General features: G+C 43.9%; 1 protein-coding gene across 1 annotated transcript in view; it reads right to left on the reverse strand.

Annotated features, from left to right (window-relative positions):
• Nucleotides 1-23,915, reverse strand: part of SCML4 (Scm polycomb group protein like 4) — a 79,526-nt gene that overhangs the window by 46,598 nt on the left and 9,013 nt on the right. The window contains exon 3 of the mRNA XM_027748118.2: nucleotides 8,127-8,327. Within this exon, the coding sequence (XP_027603919.2) occupies nucleotides 8,127-8,327 (201 nt within the window). The remainder of the gene's footprint in view (nucleotides 1-8,126; nucleotides 8,328-23,915) is intronic.

The following is a 23,915-nucleotide window of genomic DNA, read 5'->3' on the forward strand; positions in this document are numbered from 1 at the left end:
GAGAAGTGAAACACCATGGAAATTTATGGTGCAATATCAATATGTCTTTACACTGCTAATAACTGGCAACATCTCACCAGTCAAGCAATGATCAGGTCCTCATATTTAAAAGGGCTGATGTGATGGATGTGACCTGAAGGTACCACTCTTGCCTTTTCTTTTGCTAAGAAGGGAAGCAGGGGGAAAACAGAGAGCCATACATGTTTACATATTTACATATACTACACTGAGCTGAGGTGGTTTTTTTGCTTCTGTTGTTTTTCAGTGGACAAAGTTGAAAATGCTGTAAGTGATAAGAGTAAGAAGGAAAAGGGATTTTTAGTCCTGTTAAATTTGAAGAGCTTCTCTCAGAGCTTATACAGAAGCTTGGTATAATGTACAAAGTAAATTTGAAGTAGAAATTAAGTCAGACCACTGCCTACAAAACAAACAATTCCTGGTGGAGACTAGAAGCCATTTTGGATGAAGATTCACATTGTCCCTGATTTTAAGTACAACTGTCTAAAATAACGCTCATTGTTTCAGTATAATGGTAAAAAATCATAAAACTGGGGAAAGGAGAGGGAAGGCTGTTGGACTTACTGACATTCAAGTGAGTTTTTACCACCGCCTACCCAGGGCCAGGCTAAACCCCTTTGTTTTCAAACTGAACAAGGGAGAAAATGTTCAATAAGTGAATCTAAGATACACTACGAATTCGACTTCCTGCTGTATGACAGTCATAGAGTATGAGGGACCCTGAGCTGGCCCTTGGCTAGTGTCAGTTCTCAGCTGCCTGCCTTGTCCTGTTTCTGTAGGGTTGTCTTGCCTTCAGATTGGGATAAGGAATGACCAGCAACAAAGTGCTGTCAGTTTGTTTTCCATGCAATTAAAAAAGATGGGAGTGGAACAGAGTTTCAAAAATCAAGGTCTCCATCCAGTTTGGGTTTTATTCCATGTGAGAAGGTGAGAAGCAGCATTATTTATTATTTTCTATAGCAATATGTTGATTACTCGCTTTTCAGTGGTAAAGTGGGCTGGCAACGTGAAACTTTAGGTAGCCCTTGTGTCAGAAGCCTGACACAGGGGCTGTTTTTCTGACAGGCTTGTTTTTGATCATGCACATATTCTTATGTGCAGTTGTACTCACTATATACATATATAAAAGTATATACGTTTATAGAGAGATGTACATATACACTTGTATATATAAAATCACAGAATCATTCAAATTGGAAAAGACCTCTAAGATCATCGAGTTTAACCACTAACCCCACACTGCTAAGACCATCCTGTTAAGATCCAATTAGTGAGAGATGCCTCTGTCCAAATTAAGGTGTAAACTATACCATATGCTAAAATCAATAGTAAGGATTTTATTTAACAATAAAATGTGAGGTAGAGAGATAAAAAGAAATAGAAAAGAGAAGAGAGAGACAGATTGAGCAGAAAACAGTCACCACCCGTGGATCCTGGGCTTCTTAGTGGTGTGGGGTCCTGAGGTCGTTCAAAACTTTTCACTATTTATGCATTTTTGCAAACAAAGGAATTAATGCTCATTGAACTCAAGAGAGCTCTCTTATTCCATTGATTAAACGTAAGTCTGCATGATCAGTCTTTCTCTTCTTTTGAGTCCATGAGTTTCTTGACTTGGGGGGTTGTGGTTGGTGGTTGCAATCTGCCCCTGCTGGAATTACCTTTTGCCCAGTTGGAGCTGATTACAGTACAGTTCCTGAGCTGACTTTCCCTGTGGCCCATAAATTCTGCATTCTTTGTGTCCATTATCAGTGATACATTATTCCCCCCCCTCCCCTCCACCCTCACTTCACCCCCCCCTCCCCGCTTTCTTAACCTCCCCCTAGGTCTGAGATAACCCCCAGACAATAGTACCACTTTTATCTTATCTCAAGTTCCCATCAGGGTGGCTTAATTTACGGTTCAAGTTCCAGGTATCAACAGAGGCTTATTCAGGGGGGAGCTTTGCTGATGAGAGATGCCATCTGCCCCATAAGTTGTGCTGATCCTTGTTTGACTGGTGATACGCATACAAGCAGTTGCTTCTTTACACAGCTTACCACTACAGGAATTTTTGTCTGGATGCATTATCTAGGATGTGCTAACCAAACCTCACCTTCTCCAGGCCTGCAGTTATCACCATCCTGTCACTCGACTCTGTGATTATCTCATGGCAAAGTCCTTCTGTGTCCTTAGCAATGCTTGAGACAGGTAACTGTGCTCTTAAAGTCCTTACACACGATTAAACCATGTCCCTAAACACCATACGTCCATGTTTTCTGAACACTTCCAATGACGGTGATTCCACCACTTCCCATGTTCCAATGTCTGATCACCCTTTCAGTGAAGAAGTTTTTCCCAACACCCAACCCAAACCTCCCCTGCCGCAGCTTGACACCATTTTCTCTTGTCCTATAGCTTGTTGCCTGGGAAAAGAGACCACCCCCCCAACCTCCTTTCAGGTAATTATATAGAGCTATAAGGTCCCTCCTGAGCCTCCTTTCCTTCAGGCTAAACAATCCAGCTCCCTCAGCCATGCCTCATAAGACTTGTGCTCTAGACCCTTTATCAGTTTTGTTGTCCTTTTCTGGACACAATCCAGCAACTCGTGTATGCTTTCACACACACATTTAGCTATATAGATACTATTCTGGAAACAGCACACCCTGTGACTTCTGTTTCACTTGCATGTTGGCTCCTCAATATCCTTAATGGCTCACAGTCCCGTAGTCCCAAACAGAGGTGCACAAGTCCCCTTTCTAGCCCTTGAACCTCGTCAGTGTGTGCTGACCCACCAACACCGTACGCTGCCTCACCAACACCATCAGCCTGGTGGAGGCAGGACTATGTCCAGTAGACCTCGTTCTCCATCTGGCTCTTGGAGGCCTAGGCAGTCTTATATTCAAGAGCAAATAAACAGAGGGCAAGACTTGTGTAAACTCTTAAGCATGGAAGCCCCTTCTTGGCAGTTTCCTGTTTTAGCAAACAGTTTACTGCAAAATTAATTGCAACAGAATGTGCTCTAGAGCCTCTGGGTACAGATAAATGCCATTTTACTAGGGGTAGCAGAGAAGGTGCCTTCATTAAATCAAAATAAAACAATGCCTGATTATTGCAAGGGACAGTACACTAGCAAACATAGCTTAGCTACATCCTGGCCACTGAAACTGTAAGTAGTCCTTGAATATCATGATGTGTAAATCTCCAAGCATTCCATTTAAAGATGTCTTTTCTTGGACTGATCCTTTGCTATTGAAAAGCCAACCCAACCAACCAGCTGACTGGCTGAGTGCTTGGCAGTAGAGAGTACATATGCACTAAAGTGAAAAAAACAGTGAAAAAGGGAGAGAGAGAAAGAGAGAGAGAAAAGGAGACAGAGGAAATCTGTCAGAGCACTCTGGGAAACCCTCTTGGTAAGGCATTTGAATCAGCTTTTGAATATCAAATGTCATAAATTTTAATAGGCACAGCATGAGATGTAAAAGCAATGGTTGCTTTAAAACAAGATCTACAACCAACCACAGTTACAGCCCACTGTTACAGACTCTCTACCCTGGAAAAGAGATCAGAGAAAGCTGATCAGGGGTTTAGGGTAGGAAATTAGTGTGTCTACTTCACCAAAGTCACCATGCTTTACATGCAGAGAGGGTGTGGGCTTTTGTGCCATAGATGCTGCCCACAAGCTTGTTTGAGTATGCAGTGGCTGTGGATGAGGAAGACCCTGTTGAGTCCTGGAGGTTTTGCTACAATCTGCACACAGAACAGTCAGAATTCATCTAGCTAGTATTTCTGTCATCCCACACCAAAAAAAGTGAGCGGGTGAAGAACATTTCCAGACAACTTTTTTTTCTTCTGAACAAGTTCTCTGCCAACTTGTGTAATAAAATACATGGGAAAGAAACATGATGAATAATACAAATTTTCCTTGCAGATTTCTTAAACCACTTCAATCATAGGTTCTCATCTTTATGGCTCCCAGTTGTTCTGCACCACTTGTCCCTTGTCCTGAAAAAGCATTTGCTAGAAAAGGCTGGAATTCTTCTCACCCCCAATGAGCTGGTGTTCTTCCAGACAGGAGGACAGAGGTAACTCCTGGCCATGAGAGCTTTTGCTGCTGGAAATATGCACAGAGATGAGCACAAAGGTGAATGCCTGAGTCAGCCTGGTCCTGTCATGTGGACTTCTGATGGCTGGACAGAAGGTTGCCATTAAACCTGTTCCTTGAAAGCAGAGCTTCTGAGTACATGTCTTGGGGTCCATGGCTAAACCTCACAGAGTCTCTGCATTTGCTGGTGAGTGAGGAGACAGCATAAGACAAGCTCAGTTGCTGGGGCAGAGAGGTCAGTGCTACCCTGGCAAAGGCAAAACACAATCCAAGGTCTTTCCCACCTTTTCTTCTTGTGTCACGCAATACCTTTCTTCTGCACAGCAAATAATGCAAGCGAGTCTGCACACGTCCTACACACTCCTGCATCCCCTAAGTGTTTTGCAGTGAATGAGGCAGATAACCTTAACATGAGCACACAGAACTTTGAAATCCAAGGCTGTATCATAGGACAGGTGAATCAGGGCACTTTTAAAGTTGTCTGTGCAATCTCATTTCCAGCGTATCCAAATCCTAACTGCTTATTTGTCATCATTAGTAGTGACTTCGAGGGCAGTAGGGAAATCTATGCCCCATAATGGAAATTGGCACTCCACTATGTGACTTTTGCTGCCCACCTCGCTTGGCAGGAGCTTGCAAGGTTCTGGCTGATCTGAGCTGGGGCCACCTCTTCAGATGGGAGCTTGCTTTGGTTGCATAGAAGGACAAACTGCCCTTGAGCTGCTCATATGGGACCACCACTTTGTTGCCCTCTGGGAGGGATGTTGTGGTCTTTGCTGCAGTGTTGTCCCATGCGCGTGTCCCTCTGGTGTCCTCTAACACCGTGAATCCCTGCATGATGTTAACAAACCCTTCCCTCGTACAGGCTTTCTAGGCAGCTCTTCGGGGCTTCTCTCACTCATAGCCAGAGAAATAAAACCCATCCACCTACTAACCTCTCCCCTCCCCCCAGCTGCCAGAATAAGCTTTTTCTGAGACATTCAGACAATCAGAAAGGATGTAATATTTGATGGCAAATGGCTCCACATAAGGTACAAAACAGTTTTTGGAAAAACAGCTGATGAAATGTTACAGCCAAAGCTGTGAAAAAATAAACAGGATAGCAAGGAAAAGGACTTTTCTTGGTGGTGAAGTGTGATGAAGTGTCATTTTAGGAAGACACAGATATTTGCTTTAATATCAATGGCAATGGGTCACCTGTCTATAAAAAGCATGTGATGAAAAATATCTGTTATTCACATCTCAGTCAAAATAAATTTAAATCTAGGCTGTAAATTCCTAGTTTCCTAAATATTCAGAAGTATTTTCCCATCTGTTCTGTAATAATTCAGCTATCTGGTTCCTATAAAGAATTTGGTCGTCTGCCATTTGGGCAGGGAATAATTTTTTAAAATGCATTTAAGTCTCATGGTATCTGAAAGTCATACAATTATCAAGCTAATTAAATCAAGCTAGAGTTCCCCATCAAAAAAATGTAATCTTTGACTCATGTTGGGGAACTGTTTTTGACAGAGAGGGGTTCACTTCAGCTGGTCACACAGCGTACAAAGGAGCCTCACAGAAAACATCACTTCGGTGTATGAATCCTATAACGCAAATAAACAGCACCAGGCCAGATGCCACAGATACTGCAGCTCATGGGTGCCAGCTCCTTCAACCTAAGCCACCGGGTTATAGGAGGATGCCTCTTTACTTGCCATCACTCACCAAGAAATAGCATCATCCCAGATTCCCTGCTGAAGGAGGAATGCTTTTGCCTCCTTTCTAAGTGCCTGGGCACAGAGAGGAGGAGTGTGTGGTACCCAGCTGGGGGAAAAGCTTCCTTTCAGAAGAAGAGGGGGACACAGCAATCAAGTGCTTGGCCATGTAGGTCCAAAGCACAGCATTACAACAGCATTTCAGTGAATGCGTCTCCCACTTCTTCCGTTTACAGATATGTGGTGGTTGGTGAAAGACTTTTTCACGGGTGGATGGGTACATTTGGGGTAGAACAGAACATACTGCCCAGCATTGTTTTTGTCGAATTACAGATCAAATGTAAATGCAGGAGTAAGAAATGGGGGTCACCAGGACAAGTAGGGGCAGAAGGGATCGTGTTTGATGAAACTCTGCATACAAAGTTTCATTGTGGTATTTGGCAAATCACTTAATCACCTCAAAGACTTAATTTCACCAGATCTCCAAAATATTATTATTCCAGACTTGGATGATTCTGATCTAAAGAGCCTACAAGTCATGCAACTTTGCTGATAATAATTAAATTACTTGAAACAAATAAAGTAAATAAATATATTAAATAATGAACTTGCAATAACAAGTACCCCAAGTAAAGCAATTCAGATGTTTCTGTCCTGGAGTTTTGTCCTAATACAGAAGTGAAAAATAGTAAGTATTTCCATATTTCACATTTTACAAAACACTAGGGAATTTGCCCCAGTCTTTCTCTGGACATGCAGCTCTATTTTGGACTACTATAAAATTCCATGGTAATCCCAAAAGGGGCACCTGACTGCTGTCAGGTTGGCTTTGCTTGGCTGCTGCTGTTACATCATTCACATTATCAAAGTGAAAGCTTTTCAAATATGAAACTCCAGCTGGAACTGTTTCTTAGTCATGCAAAGTCTGTTCTCAGCACACATAACACTGAAACTTCAAAATGTGTCCCCGTATCAGAGAGGAGTATGGATAAAGTTGGGAGAGCATGGAAAGATATGGGAGAAGGCAGAGGATGAGGGTAAAACACTAAAGACTGAGGTACTGATGGCTGTTGGGTAGGTGTTGCACAGCAGGATGCCAAGGATTAGGGGATTCTGGAAACAGGATGCAGAGCAGTAGTTAAGAGGGCAGGCCTTGAAAGAAGAGAAGAGGCTGGATGGAGGTTAGAGGATAGGAGGAAGTAGTTCTGGCAGGAGATGAAAAGGGAAATACAAGGATGAGGGTAGTTTGCTCTAGATAAAGCCCAAACCCAAGGAATTCAGCCAGCAGCACCATGCATGGGACCTTGTTGCCCTCCATGACAGGAGAGACCCAGGGAAGGGCAAAGCAACACCCGAGGCCAAGACCTTCTCTAGGAAAGGCTAGGTCAGCCTTGTGCATGCCATGATTGTTCTATTCGCTTTTCTGTCTTGACATCAGGAACTTAAGCAGCTATTATTTTCTGACAGTCAGTAATTTGCCCTCCTTGTGTAAGAGTCTGCATGTCTGTATCCGTGCCCAATAAAAACAAGGAACAGGGATGGCAAACATGTACCGGCCCCCCAGTTGGCTGCGGACAGAGATGGAGAGATTAACAGAGCAAACTGCTGACCACAAGACCCCTCACTAACATAGCTAAGTTTCAATCTCTAGGATAAATTCTCCCCTCAGCATCACAGTCCCATTTTTGCCTGCTCTGAGGCATAACTGTGGTGCTGCTCCCACTGGTGCTGAGCCCACTTGCAGGTAAGACTCAGCTAACTGGCAGCATTGGAATGGCTTAAGGTGCTCAGGGTTTCTGTCTTTCTTTAGCTCTGCCTGCACACTGAGGTTGCGTTGAGAGCTGGGCATGATTATCCCATAAAGTGAAAAAACAAATAATCACTGAAATCTTGTTATTTTCTAAAATGTCCCTTTCTTACTTTTTGCTTTGGAAATTAGCTTTTTTTTCTCATTTCATTTCCACTCTCCTGTATTTGTTTCCTTTTCCATTCATTTTGTTCAATTTCTAATCACTGTTTGTGAGAGAGAAGATGAAAGTGACAAATGAGAGAGAAACCCTTCCCTGAAGATGTGCGGCCATCTCACACAACACTGTGGGAGACAACTTATTTTCACACAACCCAAATTAAGATAACTTTAAACTTCAGAAAAATAGATTCCCTCTATTTTTTGCCAGCTCAGGTAGATGAGAAACCATCTTTTCTTCTTTTATGTTGCACTGCTCTGTCCCATGCTTGCACGACTTTGCCTCCATTCCTGCATTTCAACTGAAATTCCAGGAGAAAATATATTGAAAACCAGCAGGAGGCGGTGAAAATCACGTATCTACCTTGTGTCCAGGTTTTCTCCCTCTCTTCTTTGGGATCTTCACAATGGGCAAAGCCCCAGCCGGTGCCGGGAAGAGGTTGTGAACAGCCATTTTGATGGGCGCTGACTGGAGCGGGGGCCGCCCTCTCTTCCTCCCCACCATTCTGGGGGACTGCATCTCCTCAGCGGCCAGGCTGGAGTCCAGGCATGGCAGGTGGCTCATCTGCCCCAGGGAGAGAAAAAAAAAGGAAAAAAAAAAGTGCTTTTAGTTTAGTTTTCATTTTAGGTTTTTCATCCAAAGGCAGTTTTCTCAATGCTGCTATTTTCCCTGTTACCATTTATCAAAAAGGAGCAAGAAATACACCACAGATGTGTGTTCCTGAGTGAGATTCACCTGACCACAGCTGGCTCAGCTTCTCCAAAGATAACAAACCCCTCATGATTCCTGTTTTCTCTCTGTTGACCATGAGTACAGTAGAGGGAGCTGGCTCAGATGCTGAGGTGCCTATTACAGATGTCCAACAGGTAAACTCCACAATAAGCACCTTGACCTGCATCCTGCAGATAAGCATGATGAAGGCATGAGCTTGCAGCCATCAGTCAGTGCCTGCTTTCAGAGGGGGTTTGGAGTAGATGACCCACTGAGGTCCCTGACAACCTGATGTTTTTCCCCAAATTCTGTGGTTCTGCAAATCCTGCCTCACCTCAGAAGTACTACCAATGCCAAAATGGACTTCCATCATCTTTATACACAGCATACTTGAGAGGAAAGGCTGTACTGGACCATGAGGTCGCTGGCACAAGGTAGCCATGTTAGAGGAGAATTGCCAAACATTTACTCTTTGCACTTTTATAACATCTCTTATCATGCATGTTATTAGTGGGCTTTTGGATGTGTTCCATTAAAGCAGTTACTTCACCACCACTCCATGCAGCTGTTGGAGTTGAGCAGGAGTAAAAGAGTGGAATCTGGTCCATTTTCCTCTGTCCAGATTTTAATAAAGAAAAAAAATATACAACCATACACAGAGTACCAAGGGAATCTATGACATTCCTCACAGCATCTAGTAAGGGTCATATACTAACAAAGGTCAACAAAAAAACCCCAGCTGCTAAAATACGTTTTCAAATGTTGATTTGTCCAGGCATTTGATTTCCTGCTCGTGGGCAGAACACTAGTCCCAGTCCTGCCTGTATACCTCACCGGACATAAGGGTCTGAGCAATTCTCATGCTTTTATCATAAGCCTTGTGATGGCAAATATTTTCAATTTCATGCTCCCTCAGGCTAGTAATAATGGAAGACTCCCTGCCCTCCACTTTTACAAAGCAGGCTCATAGCCCTCTCAGCTACAGAGAAAAGCCTAAAGATGTGGTCCAGGAGCATCTTCTAAGCTCAAAAAAACCCACAAAGGAAGTAAAGGTTTGTTTATTACTACATAAAACTACATTTTTTTAGAAAATCTAAAAAAAATCAAATATACAAATTTTTCACTGCACTTCAAATTTCACAATTTCAGAATCCAGTGTGATTGGACTGATTGGAGCTGACATTTCTGGGAATGAAATTGGGTTTGCTTACCCACATAGTGGGAAGGGTACCACTCGATAAGGGACGCTAGTGACAAATATCTGTAGCTGGGAGCTTCTTTATTTCAAAGGCAAATATGTTTTGCCTAGTCAAAACTTTGTAAGTGTGACTGACTAAAAAGCAACTCACTTTGCTGGTCTTATTGTCTCAGTAGTTCACACAATGTGCTGTAGGATAAAAAAATAGAGGGCTCCCAGCCATACCCTCCAGTAAATGCATTTATTTGCAATATATTAAAAATTGTGTGTTTTTAATAACACTAGAGGTATCTGCTCTGTTCAGACAGATCCATTCCATATGGTGGGACTTACAGATTGGACTATAAAATTTCCAGTCTTCAACATCACCTGCCTGAAACTCTCATGCAAATACTGAATGTCAAACATCAGATCAGAGCAAACCTACAGTGCCTGATTTACCATATTGTCCAGTGTTGCTGTGGTTGCACTCACTCTCCAGTCAGGCTCAGCCAGTTCAGGAACCCCCTGAAAGCCTGCTATGGGGCTCTGATCTTTACCAAATAAAAGCCTTGTGTGACTGCAGGGAGTATCCTTTCAGGGTTAAAAGCATCAGGCTTGACACAGCAGGAGTCAAATGGAAAGGCTCTGTCTATCTTGAACATCCTTCTGTCTTTAGCAGTGTGCATTTTCCTCCCTGTAATGCTTCTGAGGGACACCCTCGGTGTCTCTTCCATCTCCCAAAACAAAACATTCCCAGGAAGTTACATTACAGGCTATCTGCAAGGAGGGAGTTCGGAAGGGAAAGGAAATGCAACAATTACGCTGGATTTGGCACCAAAACCCACTGTGAAAGCCCAGTGCTTCAGGTTGTGCTTTTCAGTCTGCTTTAAACAAAGCCTGGCAAGATAAATCTTTTGTGGAGGAACTTGGCAGAGGCTGCAGAAGACAAGTCCAGCCCATGTTTGCTTCCTGCTTGGGGAAGGGAGTGCTTCCTGGAGAGTAGGCTGTTGGTGGCCATGAGGCTGTGAGACGAGGCTATGGACCTGCACTGAAGACCACACTGCATTGCCAGTATCGGATTCTCCTTTGGTGGTAAAGGTAGATGGTGTCACCTCAGAAACTCTTGAGTTACCAGCTCCCAAAACAAAACAGCTACTGACCTAGAGCACTTCTTTGACTGAAATGTTGCTTTCTTTTGCAGTGGTGGAGTATTAAATATGTGATGGTCAGAAAATACACTAAATGTTAGCGATCACAGTTTTTTTGTCCTGCTCTTGACACTTATGACACAGTGCTTTGACACAAGACCCAACTGAACTGAGCATGGAAAGATCTCAGTGTAACATACTGGAATTGATACAGCAAAGACTTTAAGACAACGTCAATACATAAGCTGTTGTTATTACCCTTAATTACAAGTCCAGCTGTGACTTGATTCTCCTTTCTTGTTCCTAAGGGAAATGCAAGCACCTTTGGTGGCATTTACTGTCATGCTGTTGTAGATCCTGGAAGGCAAGGGGGTTTCCCAGCAGCAGGGGAGCACAGCAGACACTCAAGAACTGCCTCTGCCTGACAGTGGGCGATGACAGCACAACCTCTCATGACAGCCAGAAGGAAGCTCCTGGACAGGCTGGAAAAACACACAGTCAGACTGCAGGATGGCCAGACAGGCCAGAGGGACACAAGGGCTTGCCTAACTGTCCCACAACAAAGTCAGTGTGTAACCTTGGAATGACTTTCCTAGGGCAGCTCTGACTGCTGCCACAGCCTGGGCTTGACCCACAGCTCAGTGCTGGAAAGCTTGATGGCTTCAAGGCAAGTTACGAGAGTTCGATGCAATTTATGGGCAAATTTAAGCAAGCAAATTACAGGCTACTAAAAAAGGCACCGCCTCAGTTCAGGAAATCACTGTAATACAAATAGCCCAGGAGAGCATTTTGGGAGGGAAATCAGTATACGTTTGCCCTGTCCTTGTACTTTTCCAAAGGCACTAGCTTTGGATTGCCAAGGATGGTGCAGCTTCATTCTGACCTGGGTCTGTCACTTTTATATTCTTAGTTTAAAAATAACAGTAGGAAATCGCTTTGCATTTATGGCTTCTCATTACTTAGCGCAGAGCTAGGCACAGGGTAACCTCTCTTTACTTGTCTCCCAAACACTGTCATCTGGAAATATAATTTCCAACCCTGCCCTCCACATTGCCCCACCAAATCCCAGACAGGAGGCAACAGGAAAACACCTCTCCTCACCTCAACACCTGTGCAAGCACTGCAGGAAGGATGAAGTCTCATCCCTTCTGTCAGCAGAGGTTTTCTTGGGACTTCAGAGAATCCTGAGGAGCACCCTGTGCACAGTGGTCTGTCCCAGCTGGATGCCAGGTGTGGAGAGAAAACATGTCCTAAGCCAGCACTGGTGACCTGTAGGATGTTTCCAACAGCCCATGCTTTGCACCATCCATGCTTTGCACCATGTGTTGGTGTATATGCTGTATGATTAGGAACACAGCTACTGGCAACTACAGCTGAGAGCTACAGCTGAGAGCTACAGTGCACTTCCTCACAAGCTGAGTGGTTTTGATGGATTGCAAAGATCTGTTCTTAATAAAAATAAATGCCTGCAATAAATGCAGCTTTTAACCTGCATTCCAGTAACTGCAAGGGCTGAAGGTAAAAATACCACATTAAATTTTATATCAGTAGTTCCAGAGGATGATCATTTAAACTTGATTTATACCAGGTCTCATGCAAACCTGAGCCTAGACTGGCACTGGGATGACACACAGGGAAGGAACAAGCTATTTTCATGCTGTAAGCCAAAGGAAGGTGCAGGAGTTCAGTCAGGTAGAAAATGTGCCTATTTCACAGCAGCTGAAGGAGGATGCCCTTCCCTCTCATTACAGCCATTGCCCCCAGCTACCTCAGGACTCTGACCCAGAAGTCCCTGCCAGCATTTGAAGCCCCACCTCCAATTCTTGACTCCTGAAGAGATCTACGTACCCAACAGCTGAATGTGTGAAAAATTATAAACTTCTTGTGATCTTGTGTGTCTTTTCTTCAGCTGTTGTTCAGGAAAGCACACTCATGGGGAAATATCACATTATTGAATGAGAAGGAGAGGATACTTTCCAGACAGTAACATGACTATTTTCCCCTCTTTCTCTGTGCACAGCAGGGCAGCCCTTTGACTGTGACCGCTCAGAGATGATGGTCGTCAGAGTAGGTGAGCAAAATGAGAAACACTGTCAGGTCTGAAAGCCAAGCTTTATGCCTGTATACTGGTGTTGGGTTTTTTTATACCTCTATACTTCTATCTTTATACCTCTATACATTTATTATTCAGGGACATGAGGCATTACATATCTCTCCATAATGAATACCAAAGCAGCACTGCATAGTGAATGAAAGATAAGTGTTTAGTGAAGCAGATAGTAGGAATTTTTGCTAATAAAAGCATTGAACCGATATTCTCTGCATGTCTGAATGTGATTGCCTAATGACCTTGCATGGTGAACACCCATCTCACCATTGCTCAAAGAAAGGTCAGAATAATTTTCATCTATGACATGAAGTTCTTCTACAGCGATTTGCAAAGCTCTTTTCTTGCCTGTTGCTCTGGGGATTGAAATGAGAAGCTGCCTCTCTGAAGGACTCTTACCCATTTTGACCTTAGGAAGGGTATTCCTACGTAAATCTTTGAGATTTTCCAGCCAACGCAATAAAAGTAGAAAGGCCTATTTTCCCAAACCAATCATTAAAGAAAAAAACAACACAAATATCTGTGCTAGCCGTGGAAACCCAAAAGGGGATCCAGTCCCAGTTCATCCATCACCTCAGTATAGGTGCCTCTGGTCATTTTAGCTGTGATCTCTCTTATACCCTGTGTCATCTGCCAAAATAATCTTAGATGCTTCAGGTCATCTAAGGTGGTACTAGATGACTATTTTGACAACCAGACTTAGCTAAAGGGAGTAAATCAGTAACGGATGAAGACACCTAAATGCCTACGTTCAAACCCTTATACAGAGGTGTGTGTGCTGGATGTCTGACCTCCCACAGTGCCAGTGGAGATATGGCCCGTATGGTTGGAGGTGTGGAGTCAGATATAAATGTAGTTTGTAGTGGCTTCAGTGGCTCTAGGGTGCACTGATCAGGTCCAATTTGTCACTTTCTTGCAGACACCTGTATTTAGGTGTCTTAAGCTAGAACTAATTTTATTTCTAAAAGTTGTGTTTGACTTGTCTATTTTATACCCAACATTAGGATGAAGCTCATCATGTCCTGTGTACATGCTTCTTCTGTTTATAAAATGAATCCAGAAAAAAACCTGTTTTCTAGATGCTCTATAGCATCCGTAATGCTCATGTGAATCCCACCCTTGGTCGCTCATACCTACATGACAGTGGCCAATTCTATCTTGTTCTGTGTTCGATATTTCTGGTTAATAGTACATTGCATTGCAGAAGAAAGAATTGTCTTTTTGTAAGTGAAAACTCAAGTTTCACAGGTAAGAAATATGAGATTCCTGGGTTTCCCTCAGCCTCCTTGTCAGGCTCCAAGTTAGGAACTTACTACCCTTTCAATGTCTCACTTCTCCCATAATGCCCCACAACACCTCCTCCAGGGGCTGGAAGACAACCAAACATGCAAAGCAACTTGCCTTGGAAAAGACCAGCTCCTTGCAGCAGGGTCCAGGCTTGTCACACTCCCATCACCCCAACCACTACCACATGTTCTTTCTCAAGAAAAAGTGGGCAAAATATTTCAGTACATTCCTATTTCAATACATTCAGTATTTTGGATAAATTTATGTTTCCCCTCATAGTTCCTAGAGAAGTTTATTTTTGCCAGATATCTTATCTTTTAACCATTCTTACAGGCAGTTTAGAAAATGCTGGAGAAAATACAAACACCTTTCTTCTGCTAGAAGCCACTCCCAAGAAGATTGATCCTTAGGTATTCAAAAGTGTATTTGTGAGATTCCCGTACACAGACTAGTGCTACAGGGAAGCCTGTACAAGTACAATAGGGGTGAACATGGGTTTTTTGTTGGGCTGTAAAAACATGGGTTTCTAATTAGCTGTAATCTCTCTTAGATGTGGTAGCCCTATATCATGAATCTCCCTCCAGAAAAAAATTTAACTCTTTTTGATAGAACTGAAAGTAGTAGCAGCATCCAAAACAATGTATACTGACATCCATCACTGCATAGACTTCACGTCTATGGAGCCATCTTGTCAACCAGTGACACTGTGGGAGATGGCAGCACCAGAGAGGGCTGGATGGGCAAGTTTTTCTTCAGTGACATAATTTTGTGCCTGAGATATGCGTGGCAAAGAGTTGGTTCATTTTTTTAGTCTACTTTCCTGCAGAGTAGGAGTTCATATATTCACAAACTCATGATCTCCTTCCCTCCTCATTTTTGGACTTGTTGACTTGTTTCAAACAGATCTAATGGGGCACAAAGACAAAAGAGGTGCAAAAGTTTGCAGGTGTAGTGGAAATGTGTAAAGACAGAGCTGTGAGATGCCAGTTGTGCTCTTACGAGACAATGAAAGCAGAATACACAATATAAAAGCTTCCATACTGAGAAAAATTCTTATGAGAACTGACACCCTCTCAGACACCAGAATCAGGTAATTACAGGGCACCAATTAATAGAAAACCAATCATCCTTCTCTCCTCTGCTCAGGAAACTACCTGAGGCTGTTCTTTCAATTGCTGTACTTCACTGTGCGCCCTGCCTCATGGGAACTGAAGAAGGTGCAGCAGCCAGTCTGGGCATGGGTGTCACACTGCTGCTTAGCTATTTACATCTCAGAAAATGGCACATTTCCTGTTGCAGATGGTTTCAGTCCTTTCTACCTGCATGTCTCCAGCTCCAACATTCACTGAATGTTACAGTACAATGGCAATTGCGCAGCGCTTTATTATTTGCCATAGGATCCAAATCAAACTGACTTCAAGCAAGAAAACATCTTTTTACTCTGGCAAACCTCTCTCAGCGCAGCAAAACACAGCAACGTCTCTGCCACAGGTGCTTTGCTGGCTTCCCCAGGCTTGCAAGTGGCAGAAGGGGTCCTGCAGCAGGTTTGCTCTTCCACTGCTGAGAGCAGGTCCTACCAAGTATGACTGGTATTTTCAGTTGCTGTGCTGGGATGGGAAAGAACTGGGCAGTGTCCAGAGCTGTACCCTACCCTCTTCTCTCTCTCCCCATCTGGGTGCCATAATGAAGAGGCAGGGAGCTAGTAGGAAAAAACCCACAGGATTCTTCAAAATTCAGACAAAAAGTATTGATGGCGTCTGCACCTTTTCTTGTTACTAAGAGCAAAAGAAAGAAAAAATGGTTCCTTGTGTCTTCTTACAGCCTGATTATTTTTTTAAGTTAAATTCAGCAGCAGTGACACTGCTGTCCTTGAGGAGGCATTCTTTTGAAGGATAGCACCCTGGTGACAGCAGGTAGAGCAGTATCTGTGTGCCCTCTCTCACTCAGGTTTGCTTAATGAGCCAGAAGAACTTGAAAACCCTGGTGAGAATGGGACCCCCAGGAGCAGCCGAGGCCAGCCTCGCCTCCCGATCTTACCTTTCTTCATTTGGCCTGACGTTTTTCTTGCAGATGAGTAGCCTGTAGCGGGGAATTGAGGGAATGAAACTTTATGGGGAGTGAGTGAGCACAGGCAGAGCACCAAAGGAAAGATGTGAAAAATGGATGCAACAAGGCCACGCGAGTGGCGAGGATCACTCTGCTGAGGTGGGTAAGCCAAATGTGCACAAAAAAGGGAGAAAGCAAAGGCAATTCTTTCCTTCTCTCTTATGTCGAGCTAGTATCACCACTTCTGATATTGAAGACAAACAAGGAAAACATGCCTGGACTTAGTCTCCCACTGCAAGGAGCTGCAGGAGAGAGTGGGATTCCTCTTGCAGAACTTTGCCTCTGACTGTAGTTTATCATTTGCAAGACAAGGTCCCAGCAAAGAACTTGGATCCCTCCTCTCACTACCCTTATACCTCCTGCCTCAGCATCTGTGTATGCAGAGGTGCCATTTCATTTTGCTAAAAAGACCCTCTTAAAATCCCCTGTCCTGAAATCCTGAGGGTGGTAAAATGAAGTGGACTGCTGGGGGTGCAGTTCAGGAGCCGTATAAAACCCCTTCTGTGACCTTGGAGAGGCAGGATGGAGATCTCAGGCTAAGGGCTGAGGATTATAAGTTTGGTATTTATTATACAAGTAGATACTCCTGCAGACTTTCAAGCTCTGTTTGCCAAGTCTTCCTATCAGCCCGCCTCCACTTTACCTCCTTACATTCCCCACCTCATCTGAGCATTGTCCCCTTGTTGCTGACAGGCTGCAGTTTCAGAAGGTGGTAGGTCCTCTCCCCCACTTCCTCACCAAGCCATTATACTCCTGCTTAGGTGGCTCAAGAGAGCCTGCATCCCTCACCAGGATCCCTCTGGATGCAGGGAGGTGTAGTGAAGAGCTGCTGCATTTTCAGGCTGCAATCAACCTCCACCTGCTTCTCTGCTACCCTGCCTCTGGCCAGGTGCAGTCAGGACCAAGTGACTTTTCCAGTGAACGGGAAGACCGTAATGCAGAGCACATCATTCTTTTCTCCCAGAACTATCAGATGTGATTTTCCACACCAAGATTCCCCAGCTCAAATCCCAAGTGCTGGAGATTCGAAGATGCCCAGTATGTCTGTCACTAAGTAATTAATTATATGACACTGGAACAAATCTTTCTGAAAATACATGAATGTTCAGCCCATAAAACTGAGGCTGGGATTCTGAGCCAGCAATTAAATTTAAATTAGGTTTTGTGTTGTAGCAGGTCCTGTTTCACACATTCAGCCAAGCTAGTTGAGACATCCTGGTTTCTGATCACACACTTTGCCGGTGTGATTTATAGATTGCTTTCCAGAAGTCCTCTTCTCTTCTGCCTTTAGCTTTGTTACCAGGGACCTTGTGCCGTTAAGGTAACATTCCTGAACTACAGGCACACAAAGCAATACCTTATTTATCTATAACTTTCAGACTAGCAGAGAAAGCACAAACTTCTTTTTTGAATTCAGTTAGTTTCTTTCTGATCTTCTCTGTCTTATGCAGAAGCCAAATGCTTTAATCACTTGCACTGGTGTAAAGCATTTGATGCTCTCCCACATGATATCCTTGTCGCTAAACTTGAGAGGCATAGATTTGATGGATGGACCACTCAGTGGATAAGGAATTGGCTGGACAGCTGAACTCAAAAAGTCGCAGTCAACAGCTCAATGTCCAAGTGGAGACAAGTGACAAGTAGAGTTCCTCAGGGGTAGGTATTGAGATGGGCTCTGTTTAACATCTTTGTTGGTGACATGGGCAGTGGGATTGAGAACACCCTCATCAAGTTTTCTGATGACACCGAGCTGTGTGGTGCAGTCAACACAGCTGGATTGAGAGCAGCCCTTGAGGGTATTGGTTGACAAGAAGGTCAGCATGAGCTGGCAACATGTACTCACAGCCCAGAAAGCCAATTATATCCTAGGCTGCAACAAAAGTAATGTGACCAGCAGATCAAGGGAGGTGATTCTGCACCTCTACTCTGCTATTGTGTGACCCTACCCGGCATGCTGCATCTCCAGCTCTGGGGCCCAACATAAGGACGTGGACCTGTTGGAGAGAGTCCAGAGGAGGGCCACAAAGATGATCAGAGGGCTGGGACACCTCTCCTATGGAGATAGGCTGAGAGAGTTCAGCCTGGAGAAGGCTCCAGGGAGACAACCTGGGCTGGTCCCTGAGATCATCTGGAGTTAACAGAATCACTAGCACAGAAACTGGAACAAGTTGAAAAACTCCCTGTCTTCCCCAGATTAAGTTTAATAAGAAATATGAGCAAATTTTGTATCAGAAAAGAGAAAATTGTCGTAATGAACAGTTTGAGGTGGTCTGGTTTTGTGTTGGTATTTATTGCTTCCTGTGCTGTTCTAGGTGTTTCATTATGGCTTAAATACTGCCATCCTCAATTACTTTGTCAAGTAAGTATGCTTTTAACACAGAGAGAGCCCCTGTCCTGTTTACAATTACCATCATTCCCCACCTTTCTTGAGCCCAAAATATCGGATAAAACTTCCATTCTTCCTTCCTTGACAGATTATGTCTACTGCATGAAATCACCAGGGCTAACGTGCCTATTTTGGAATAAACTCCCCCCACCCCCTTTCCCATTAAAATGTGCTCTCCGGGCAGTCTGAGTACTGAAGAAGCAACCCACTACTTCTGCAACTGCACACAAGTGATATCACAGCTGGGGAACCCAGGGTGCTCAGCAGCCATGTCTGGTCCCCCTGCTCCTGCATCATCCCATGTTCTGCCTCCCATTCTGCTAGTAGAATAGCCAGCCACTGACTCTGTGATGATTTCTTTCCAAAACCAACACACTTGACTGGATAGTACATACAAGCTGATGTTCCTACCACAGAAATCTGTCCCAAGAAATAAATTCACCCCCTAAATCTGAAGAACTGATATTACAAAAGTCAATAGGGAAATATCTTTTGTTGGACAGAGGGCAGGAATTTCACACATTTCTCACATAAATTTAACTTTACTCCTTAGGGATGTGATGCACTTTTATATTACATTTTGAGAAATAATACTTATAAAAGATTCATCTTTTTTCTGGCATAAACAGGAGTAGCTCTTGTGTTTCTGTCTATAGGGATTTCAGGGACCACAGATTTTGAAGATGCTGAAAGCTTCCGCTTCCACACATGAGAGATACATTTCTATTCAAACCACGTATTTTAACATTGTAATGGGACAGCATAAATAAAAGTATATTAATTTATTAATTAAGTTCAGGAGCAAGAACAGCATGTGCATCACTTGCTAGTGCCTGCTGTGTTACCCAGGACTGTTTGGGAACTAGCAGTCACCCCACTCTCTAGTTCCCACTCCAGCAGAAAAACTCTGGTGCCTAAGTGACCACTAGGCAGACTGGCAGAGGATGGTGGAGGTGTTTCAGGCCATCAGCTGTGACTTTGCCCTGGCACACCCTTCTTTGGGAAGGTGAACTCTGGCCACTCTCAGCCTTGCTGTCTGCCTGGACACTGAATCTGTCTTTGGGGGAGTCTGCAGGTGGCACTCAAAATGCAGAGCGGATACATCTGTAACAAAAACACGCTGGGAAACTGCAAAATATTCTGGACCTAAGACTGAACCATGGACATATCATGCAGCAAGTTGACGAGGAGTGGCTCACTGCGACTGGGGAGCAAAGCTTTGCTAACTGGGGCTGATTACTAAAGCACATAGCACCTAGAGTAAAGTTTGCCCATTTGACTATATCTGTAATTTGTTTTCTAAATAAATATTTAACCTTCACTTTTCAGAGCTGTTTTCATCCATTTCCCTCTCCAACAAACCACCATTTTCTGTTTTCTAGATGATTTTTACATAGTGTTTGGCAACAACCCTGTTTTCATCACCTAGAAACTCAATATTCAGAGCAAAACCTCTCCAGCTGGCTTGTGTGTCAGAGTCTGCATACCTTGGGCAATAGATTTTGCAAAATTGTACTGATTAAATGTCTGCTTTTGCTGTTCTTTAAAAAAAAACCACAACCCAGATGAAAGGTCCCATTGAATGAATTTTCAGTTGGTTTGTGCTTGCAAGTGCCTGTCAGTAGAAGATACACTTTCAAACCAGGCCCCAGGGCAACTATGGAAAGCTTTCAGGCATGTTACGGAAACTAATCACAGAGTTTGGCCCCTGTGTAATTCTGACAGTGGTTGGAGAGAGCAAACATAGAGCACTAGCAGAAGGCATATATGCTCTTGCAGTACAGCTTGAGCCTCCAGAACAGCACACTGTGGGACCGGGGAAGAGTTCATCCCCTGCATGCAGGTATTTCTTCCCCACAATGTATTGAATTACTTACTGATTCTTGAGCTGTTGTCATTTTTATATGTCTGTATCACAAAATTGGCAAGAGATTTGTACAATGGCAATGTCTTCCATTCCTGGTTACATTTCTTCTAATTAATTAGTACAATTCAGGTAACAAAGATAACTCATCACAGCTCTACAGAGATACCCGTGGCTGCCAAGGCAGAAATGTCTCCATGCACAGGCTGAAACACACAGCAGCCTGAGAATGACAACACCCACCCACTGCAGCACATTCCAATGTACCACAGAGGTTTCCATACGCGGTGACAGCAGGGGCTCTGGGAGCTGCTCGGTGTCTGAGGACTATGCCAATACATGAATCACTAGAGAAGCAACACATAGTCATGACTGGTGGCACCTGTCCTCCCTCAGGAAGGGAGATCTCCCTCCAACACTTGCCAAGCACAGTGAGCACTCAGTGAGAAGCACTCAGGGTGCCTGCATGAGCCCTGGCCAGGAGAGTGGACCGTTCTGCTCCCCATCCCACAAATCCTCCTAATCCATAAGAACCTCCAGGCCCTGGGCACATCACTTCCCTGCAAAATCGTTTCAAAATTGTTCAGTAAAACATTTCAGCTTTTAATCCCTTTCTTCTACCAGTGAGAAAGCACAAGTCATTATGAGACAGATAAAATATCTGCGGGTCACAGTTCACTCTGCCTGCCCCTCTGTAGGGAATGGAGAAGTTGGATGGAGGTAAGTCATCCTTTTGTATTATTTGTCTGTGACCATGTCACTCATGGACAGATTATAAGGTCTTTGGGGCAGCACAGTGTTTTAGGCGGTTGGTATGCATCTCTCTTCATGAAATCTCTCTGATATTGCAATGGAAAGGAAAAGGTAGATTAAAATGCTCCTTGTGTTTCTCTTGAAAATCCAAGGCAATCTCTAAATGCCAGTGGGTCAGGTGTGTTTCAGATACCCACAATAGAACTGGCAAAGTGGCCTGCTGAAAACTCCTCCCTCTGCACCTTAAAGCCCAAGGTCAGATTTTTTTCTCTTGTGTTGTAATTCCTACAGAATCCAACACCATCCATTGTCATCATTATGCCCCAAATTTTTTGTCTGAAGCCATTTTCTCTCAGAGTTTATCCTATTTTCCCTGCAAGCTTTCTTTGCTCCTTTATCATCTCTGAGAACAGATAATTTTAACATACTTCATTCAGAGAGATCTTCCACACTTGCAAGGGGCTGTGGCACGGTGCCATCCACAGCACATGATGACTGAAGCCTCCTGAATACCTAGACGGATTTCAGACTTAATTCATTTCATTTTCCTTCCACTTTGCTCTAATTATACATTCCCCTATGGAGCACCCTCTCCTGGCCTTCCAGTGCACCTTTTCTCTTCTGATGCTTTAATACACCTGTGTTGACCAGCCTGAGCTACCCTCTCTAGCAATCATCAGGCAGCAGGTCCGGAGTGTCAGGCTTTTCACTGTCCCAAACTTAGCATAAGAAACTGTGACTGTAGGCAAATATGACCTTTTCAGGGGCTGACTTTATTTATTTATTATGTTGCCATTTATTTCTTTGTTGTAAAAAAAAAAAAAAAAAAAGAAAAAAAAGTAGTACCCTGTCTCCTGGACTTACTAACAATACAAAATTAAAATATTTCTGACTAGCAACACTTCTTTATGGAACAGTAATTAAGACTGCAGTCACAGCCTAGGACACAGGCTGAGTATAGGGCAAGACCATCGTTTCCAGTTTCAGTTCCTCTGCACTTTCATTTAGCTGGTAGAGTGCCAAACACAAGAGCCCCCATGGTTACACATGTACCTGCGTGCTGGCACTGATGGTAAAAATAACTGAGAGGCAAGCACAGCCCTGTTTGCCATCAGGTCGATATATCACGTAATCTCACATGATGTTTGGGAAAGCCAGCTCATCTGATGTCTTTAAGCACACAGATGGGCATGCACGGCAATTTTTGCCTCCTCTGGCAAGCTCTCCCCCTCTTTGGCCCCAGGGACAACCTCCCATAGGGCTCACTGTCATCTGCACTCGCCAAGTCATGCTCTGAGTCCCCAAAAGCAACTGAGAGGGGATGGGACATCACATTTTTCTTTTCCCAGCTCCCTGCCTGCTCTGAAGCTTTCACCCAGGCAGGATGGTGGGCTGCTGTGTGCTCATCATCCCCTCCCATATGTCCCTTTGCATGAGACCTCTGTATCTGTGGAGCTAGATATTAATGAGTTCAAGAGAACTCCCCAGCCTCCAAATTAATTAGAATAAATCACCCACCAGAAGTCTCAATCAGTCCTGCTCTCCCCCTTTCACAGAGGAAGATGTACCTGTGTGCCTCCCTCCAGATCACGTACCCTTATCACCCTTCATTTTCTTCTTGTCGTATGGCAGCCTACTGCCTGCACAGGTAAATAAATGACTGCATCATAGAATCATTTAGAATCATCTGAAAAGACTTCTAAGATCATCAAGTCCAGCTGTTAGCCCAGCACTGCAAAGTCCACCACTAAACATCAGCCCTTCTCTGGACAGAGCATCTTGCTCCACATGATCTACACTGACCGAGAGATAAAAACCCTGTCATGAGGTTAATGGTAGTTTGCCTGAGCAGATCTTTCTTTTCAACAAAGAATTGAGTTTCTTTGCCACCTCAGCATTGGTCCCTGCTGTCGGCAGAGGCTGACACTGCTAAGTGTGCAAAAATAATGGATAAGGATAAAAAAATCCATCATAATTTTTGCAGTATTGTCTCCCAGTTTAATAATCTCATTTAATTAGAAATCATAGGTAACAGCCATGGCAGGCAAATTTAATACAAGTTCTGAAACACCTGAGATTACAGGGATTTTACCATCTCTAATATTCCTATTAAGAAAAATGTCTCTGAAGTTGAAGATATCTCCCAGGTGTCTCTCCCCATACCGCACAGCTCAAAGCCAACCATACCAGAGGACCACCACAGGCTACCAGGAGCTTATCAGGTCTGCTGCAGAGTTCCCTGACACATACAAGCTCCTGAATGCTCATGTAGCAAATACATAAACCTGTGGTCATGCAGGGACAGGGCAAAACATTACCCACCCAGCTGAGCTGCACCAAGCAAATGCCCCAGCGCCTAAGCAGAACAGCATTTATCAAAACGTAGGTTTTCCCGGCTGGCTCTGGGATGAGGAACAGTTTTTTTGCACAGCCCTGAGTCCAGGGTGAGGGCTGCTGGGGTCTGTCTAATGTAATGCCAGACAATGAGCCCATCTTCAGCATCAGACAGGGATTTCGAGAGATAGCTGGGTCTGCACAGGAAGTGGGCTGAAATAGCAACATTGTGGTCGGTCCCATTAGCCTAATCACTTGATTTTTTGTTTCAGAGCA

The sequence above is a fragment of the Pipra filicauda genome, unplaced genomic scaffold (assembly GCF_003945595.2).
Source record: "Pipra filicauda isolate LSUMZ 115617 unplaced genomic scaffold, ASM394559v2 scaffold176_size3548034_pilon, whole genome shotgun sequence".
In the NCBI taxonomy this organism is placed as follows: domain Eukaryota; kingdom Metazoa; phylum Chordata; class Aves; order Passeriformes; family Pipridae; genus Pipra; species Pipra filicauda.